Raw genomic sequence first — 7,001 nt, forward strand, 5'->3', positions numbered from 1 at the left:
AGCATGCGCTGGATTCACCTCTGCCGCCGCGAGCAGCAGGTGTGCTACCAACGTTGATCCAGTTATGTGGAAGAAGCTAGGTGACTTTTCTAGACGCTTGTACGTCTGCCCAAGAGTCCCAAAAAATTGATTCTACCTGACTCAACTACCAGTAATAACTTTTTTTAAGCGATATGATAGAGCTACTGTCCAATTGATCTAGATAGCAGTACCAGTGTACCACTAACATTTTTGTACGCGAAGGCAGAAATTCTAATGCTCATCATCTCAAATTTTAGAGGAATGATAAAGGTTTCATTAAGCAACGTGCAATGACTAATACACTCAAAGCTTGAGAAAAATTATGAAAACTGTGCAATCAAATGAACTTTTTAAAAGTAAAATTAGGTTCTTAAACCCAACTGAATATATAACATGTCAATCCTTATTCTGTCCTAAGCATATTATTCATTATTAGGGTGTATATTTCTATCTTAGGTGCAATGCACGTGCAACTTACTAGTATATATATATGCGCTAGCTCTCCGGTATTCCAATATGTTGAGTTGCGAGAGCAGGAGGAGGAACAGGCATTGATTCTTGAGTTCCACGAGGTACAGCGCAGCGCGACGCAATGGTGGAGCTGCTCCCTGTGGGTTTCATGGACTGGCTGGCGCTGGCTGTGGCTGTGGCGTTATACTACTTTCTTGTCGAGCAGCTGTCATACCGCCGCAAGAAGGGGGCCCTGCCAGGCCCGTCGTTGGTCGTGCCGTTCCTCGGCAGCATCGTGCCCATGATACGAGACCCGGCCGGGTTCTGGGACACGCAGGCGGCCCGGGCAAAGAAGTCCGGTGCCGGGCTGGCGGCTGACTTCGTGGTCGGCCGGTTCATCGTCTTCATCCGCGACTCGGAGCTATCCCACTGCGTGTTCGCCAACGTCCGCCCCGACGCCTTCCAGTTCGTCGGCCACCCTTTCGGCAAGGACCTCTTTGGCATCTTCTACCTGTTCGGCGACGAGCACAAGGACCTGCGCCGCAGGATGGCGCCCAACTTCACGCCGCGCACTCTCTCCACCTACGCCGCCGTCCAGCAGCGCATCATCCTTGCCCACATCCGGAGGTTGCTAGACCGGAACCGGAGATCAGTCGCGGCGCCGATACAGGTGACCTGCCGCAACATAAACCTCGAGACCTCACAGACGGTCTTCGTAGGGCCGTACCTCACCGAGGAGGCGAGGGAGAGATTCGACAAGGACTACGCCCTCTTCAACGCGGGTCTCCTGGCAATGCCCGTGGACCTGCCCGGGTTCGCCTTCAGACGCGCGAAGCTGGCCGTGGCGCGGCTGGTGCGCACGCTCGGGGAGTGCGTGCGCCAGAGCAAGGCACGGATGCGCGCCGGCGGCGAGCCGGAGTGCCTCGCTGACTACTGGATGCAGGCCCTGGTGAAAGAGATCGACGCGGCCGCGACGCCTCCCGTGCACACCGATGACGTGGAGCTTGGGGGGTTTCTGTTCGACTTCCTCTTCGCCGCCCAGGACGCGTCCACCTCTTCGCTCTGCTGGGCTGTCGCCGCCCTGGCGTCCCACCCAGACGTCCTCGCCCGCGTGCGCGCCGAGGTGTCCGCGGTCTGGTCGCCCGAGTCCGGGGAGCCCATCACCAGCGAGAAGATCCAGCAAATGAAGTACACCCATGCGGTCGCGCGCGAGGTGGTCCGCTACCGTCCTCCGGCGGCGCTGGTGCCGCACATTGCCGCGGAGCCGTTCCAGCTGACGGAGTGGTACACGGTGCCGAAAGGCGCCATCGTGTTCCCGTCGGTGTACGAGTCGTCGTTCCAGGGGTTCGCCGCGGCGGACGAGTTCGACCTGGATCGCTTCTTCTCGGAGGAGCGCAGGGAGGACGCGGTGTGCAAGCGCAACTTCCTGGCCTTCGGCGCTGGCGCGCACCAGTGCATGGGGCAGCGGTACGCCCTCAACCACCTCGCGCTTTTCATGGCGCTCTTCGTGTCCGTCGTCGACTTCAAGCGGGACTGGACGGAGGGATGCGACGAGCTGGTGTACGCGCCGGCCGTCATGCCTAGGGATGGCTGCGCCGTCTACCTCCAGCAGCGTTGCTCTTCGTTCTGAGCTGCTCCTGCTACTTCCCTTCCCTTCCCTTGTGCATGCAAATGCGCGGGCTATGTATCTACCAAAAATGCTACACTTACGAAACCCAGCTACGTAAAGCTACTTCCATAACGCTAAACTAATCGCCCTCCCTGATTTTCAGGGGTGGGCCTGGGCCTATTTCCTTTCCAACCAAATCAGGCCAGGTCACCTTTTACGTAGGTTACGTAGAAATCTTTACGTAGATATAGCATGTGTTGGCACATAATAAAAGAAAACATGGCGATCAAATAATTATCCCAATTTAAGATGATCATGGTGACATGTGGTTTCCATTCATACAGTAATAAATTGATTCTCTCGTTTCTTCCTCCCTCGGCAATCTTCATTTCTTTGCAACCATCCTTTGTAAGAAGACAAAGTGATACTCTATATGATCTTCCAACCCCTCCTTCCGCACCACCTTCATTCTTGATCTTGTAATTCTATAAATTGTTTAATATGTAATTGATTCAAAAGAATATTTTGATTATATTTCCATTTATCAATAGTGAAAGATGTACGCGATGCAATGTTTGCATCATCTTATCTTTCGAAGGCAAGAAAGATAAGACTTCAAACCAACACAGAGACTTGATTAACTAAAATATCCATTGTCCCAATTTCTTGAACTTCTCCCCAAGCACAAATTTAACTATAACACATGGTTGGTGCAAACCCACCATGTCCCATTGCTGGACACCTCACACACTACATCCATTCTCCCCATGGAGAGAATATCTGGTGCTACCATCCTCCCCGTCCCCCGTGCCGCTCCCGCGAGCGGCCCGGGCGGATCCCTAATCCCCGACGCCGCCACCCCGCTCCCCCCTCCCCTCCCTCACCGCCGCCAGCGGACGCCGCCGGGCAAAGCCCGTGCGCGCGTCGGCGGCGGCAGGGTCATCTCCCCTTCCCTCGAGGCACTCCGGCGGCGCGGGACGCCTTCCTCTTCGTCAGGCGACTCGGCGGCGGCGCGCGTCCGGCCAGCGCCGGCGTGGCCCGGCGGTGCTGGTTGGAGCGGTGCGTGGCTCTGGGTGGCGCGGTCTGGCGTGGTCCGACCGGATCTGGCAGCCACGACCGGCGGCGCGCGGAGGGTGGTGTTGGGCGCTGCTCGGGGGGTTGCGACGCGTGCCGGCGGGCTGCGGTCGGTCCTCTGGGAGCTGGCGGAGCTGGGACTGGTGGTTGCCGCGGCGTCTCGCTCCCGTCTCGCTGTTGGCTTGCCACGGGTCGATGGCGCTGGCTGGCGGCGCCCGGAGCGCGGATCTCGGCCCGGATCTGGTGCGCGTCGGTGCTGGCCGGCATCCTTGGAGTGCTCACGGCGGGGAGTGCAGCGGCTGTCTCTGGAGCCTTGCGTGGGGCGTAGCAGGATGGAGGGTGTAGGTGGTACACCGGCACTGGCGGTGGCGGCGATGCAAGCGCAGCCATGGCGGCGGCGGCGCTGCGAGGCCTTGCTAGGAAGGGTCTTGGCGGGCACCGGGCATTCGGTTGCTGCGTGTGAGGCGTGCGGCGTTGCCTCGGCAGTGTGGGTGCCGGAGTGTGGTCGCAGGTGTGGGTCGGATCCACTCTAGTGGCAGTCCCCTGGAGCGGGTGAAGGCCACCGTAGCGGATTTGGCGTTGCACCGCTCAGTGGTTGCTGCGGCTCCTTGTCGATGTTCAAGGTGACGGCTTTAGCGCGTTCCCTCGGCAGTGAGGGGGGCTTCGATGGCAAGTTCCTGCGGTGACGGCGTTGCGAGGCATCTGATCGAGACCGGCCAGAATCTTGGAGGCGTGGAGATGTGCAGCGCCACGGATGAAAATCATGTTCGGTTGTGACCGGACCGGCGTTGATGGCACCTGCGGGTGTCATTCACCTTCCTGGAGGCTTCATCGAGTGCAACGCCATCCTCCTCGCGTCCTCGTATCGGCAGCTGTCTCCGGGGCGAAAGCCTTGATTCGTAGGATCGTCATCATGGCAACGTCTCTGAGGTTGTTACTCTGTTGGGAGCATTGTGCTAGGAGACTCGAGGTTCCATGATGCGCTTCTCCGGTGTTCATCGCTGCCCGGATCTTTCTCCTCCGGCGCCATGTACGGTCGTCGCCGGCAAATCCAAGGAAGCTGGAGTTGCTGTTCTTCGGAGGACGTCGGCGTCGGCCGAGACGCGGCGAGGGGCTTGGTGTTGGGTAGGCTTTTTGTGTCATAGTTGTGTTGTTGTGTTTGGTTGTCCTTGTACGATTCGGGTGTGGAGTTGGTCGCCTTCGTTGTTCGTAGCGAGTGGTAGACGTGGTTGTATGTCTTATTTCTCTTCTTCTATAAAGCTAAGGTATGCAATTTGCGTACCCTCGAAAAAAGAATATCTGGTGCTACGGGAGCACCTCACATTAGGTTCTCCCGCGCGACCTCGACCGTCGATCTAAGATCCGAGGGGCAGCATCATAGGATGTGGACTAAAGTGTCATCTCGAGAATGTTTTGGGGGGGTTCTGCAAAACATTCATGATGGGTTTGTCTTTTTTGTTTCTCAATGTGTATTTCAAATTTAGATTTGAACCTTTTAGGGATTGTACATTCATATGATGCTAACATCCAAATTTTTGGGGGGATTTTTGAAATATCTAAATGTGCATTTTGAAAATTGGGAGCACCTAATGTGAGGTGCTCCCGTAGCACCAGATATTCACCATCTCGCCATGGCCACTCAACCAAGTCCATCTCTGACCATTAGAAAAAAGCTACTCCCTCCATTCCACAATGTAGTGCGCCCGCACTTTCCGAGATCTAAGTTTTATCATAAATTTAACCAACGAGACCGGTTGCAGCGGGAGCAAAAAATTATACCACTTAATTCGCTATTTCGATACGAATTCAGTGGTATAATTTTTGCTCCCACCATGGTCGGTCTCGTTGGTTAAATTTATAATCGAACTTATATCTCGGGAAATAGGAGCGCACTACATTATGGAATGGAGGGAGTACTACTATCCTAGTATAATATAAGTAAGTGTTGGAAAGCAACCAATCATTAAAATCCATAATTTGACTATCCATTTTACATAATAAATAAAATCTATGTCAGCTAAACTATAATGTGGCTCCGTTCAAAACAAACATGTATAAGGGAGGAAGGAAACTACATCTTGCTGGTACTCTGTCGAGATTCCACAGCCCTCAGCCCACTCCTTGATTGTTAGAAGGGATAGATGGAGATTGGTGGAATATATGATTTATTGTATGAGCCTCGTGGGCATATATATATATATATATAGTATATGAATATATTTAAAATGATAAAGTAGTATATATAGTACCACATGGTAGTATATGAGACATATGGGGTAACTACCACCGGGTGGTAGGATGGATTTTCCATACAAGATATGAGGTAATGCTTGAGAATATATGTAAGCAATAAATGCATCAACTGCACTTCTTTGATAAAAAAAACGATCCTGGTAAATAAAACTTTCCTCATAGCCTTGGATAATTCTAATAAAGATTAACATATATGCTTTGGACAGAAGAGAATGGTACTTAGAGTATGTAGGTTGACTTCTACTGAACACACTGAATAATGCAATTCGATCTGTCAATGCATGGGTCATACAATGCCTGAGAAATACGCAAATACTCCCTCCGTTCCTAAATGTAAGTTTTTTTAGACATTTTAAATGAACTACAACATACGAATGTATATAGACATATTTTAGAATGTAGATTCACTCATTTACTTCATATGTAGTCACTTGTTGAAATATCTAAAAAGACTTATATTTGGGAACGGAGGAAGTATAATGTAATGAATCATGACTCATGAGTCACAGTTCCCAAGTCATGTGATGTATAAAGACGCAAAACGTTATGGAGCATTGGCATCGAACCAAAAATTATAACCAAAACATTATTGCTTCTCTTTTGCTTGGGTAGTGGTGCGTCATCGATCAGACTTATACGCTAATGCTAACCAACAGAAAGTAACCAGATCGCAAGCTCTTCCATATATCCCAATAAAACCTGCAACATAGTGAATTGAAACTGCATGCTGAAGTTGGTAACTACATAAATCACCACGGCATGGTAAAAAGCTCTTCTTGAAATGAAAGAACGACGGGACCCTTTGCAGATTAACCTCAAAGTAAATGCAATGAGCAGCCTGGGAAAAAGAATCTCGTCGGAGCCAGTGATATATTGTATCTGCTTATGGATCGAACATATATGAGACTTTAGCAGCATGGGAACACCATCTTAGTCGGTGCTATCACTGCGCACAACCTATGACAAGAAAGCCAGCGTAAACAGGATCATATACCAGATACAAAGCGATCCGATAATATTCGTAGCCCTTCCATAACAAGTATACCACGCTCGTCACTCTCATGAGGACCAATACCCAGTAGATGTCATACCCGAATGCACAACCAGAAGCGGGAGTTCATGGAAATTACAGCAAGAATGCCACCGTGAAGTGATGTTGCATACCGTTTCGAACAGAAGAAACCTGCCCGAGCAACCGAGCGTCTGGCTAACCAGGACCGAACTGGGCCAATAAACCTGGCCCAAGAAGTGGCCGAACAGGCCTTAGCCTGGTTTCCAGGGTCACCAGCCCATGCGTGCGAGCAAGGAGTGGCAGCAGCCAGCCGAACGTTCGAAATCACTAGTTAAGGAGTACTCGTTGCGAAGATCACTCCAACTCCCCAGGTTGCGACAAGTGGCGTGCTGCATGTGCGCCACTTGTCGCAACCGGTGAGTTTTTCCTTTTTTTCATAGATCCGTTTATTCAAAATGTTTTATCCCTTAAACCATGCGTCCAAATCTCGAACCGCTTTCGCCGTTGGATTCCTCGCATTGAGATCTTCAAAACTAGATCCCATATTGATAGGTTTTGATGAATTTTTTTTCATGAAAAAAA

The 7,001-nt window shown here is 51.5% G+C and overlaps 1 protein-coding gene across 1 annotated transcript; it reads left to right on the forward strand.

Moving 5' to 3' along the window:
- The first annotated feature begins 591 nt into the window (after nt 1-591).
- On the forward strand, nt 592-2,126 carry LOC119344120 (cytochrome P450 710A1-like). Its single transcript, XM_037614718.1, has one exon. It carries the CDS (start codon nt 614-616, stop codon nt 2,099-2,101), a length of 1,488 nt encoding a protein of 495 aa, XP_037470615.1. The 5' UTR covers nt 592-613; the 3' UTR covers nt 2,102-2,126.
- The last annotated feature ends 4,875 nt before the right edge of the window (nt 2,127-7,001 follow it).

The sequence above is a fragment of the Triticum dicoccoides genome, unplaced genomic scaffold, assembly GCF_002162155.2.
Source record: "Triticum dicoccoides isolate Atlit2015 ecotype Zavitan unplaced genomic scaffold, WEW_v2.0 scaffold1544, whole genome shotgun sequence".
NCBI lineage: Eukaryota > Viridiplantae > Streptophyta > Magnoliopsida > Poales > Poaceae > Triticum > Triticum dicoccoides.

Excerpts from the sequence above, each read along its gene's own strand:
- LOC119344120 (XM_037614718.1), top strand. The coding sequence starts at position 614 with ATGGTGGAGCTGCTCCCTGTGGGTTTCATGGACTGGCTGGCGCTGGCT.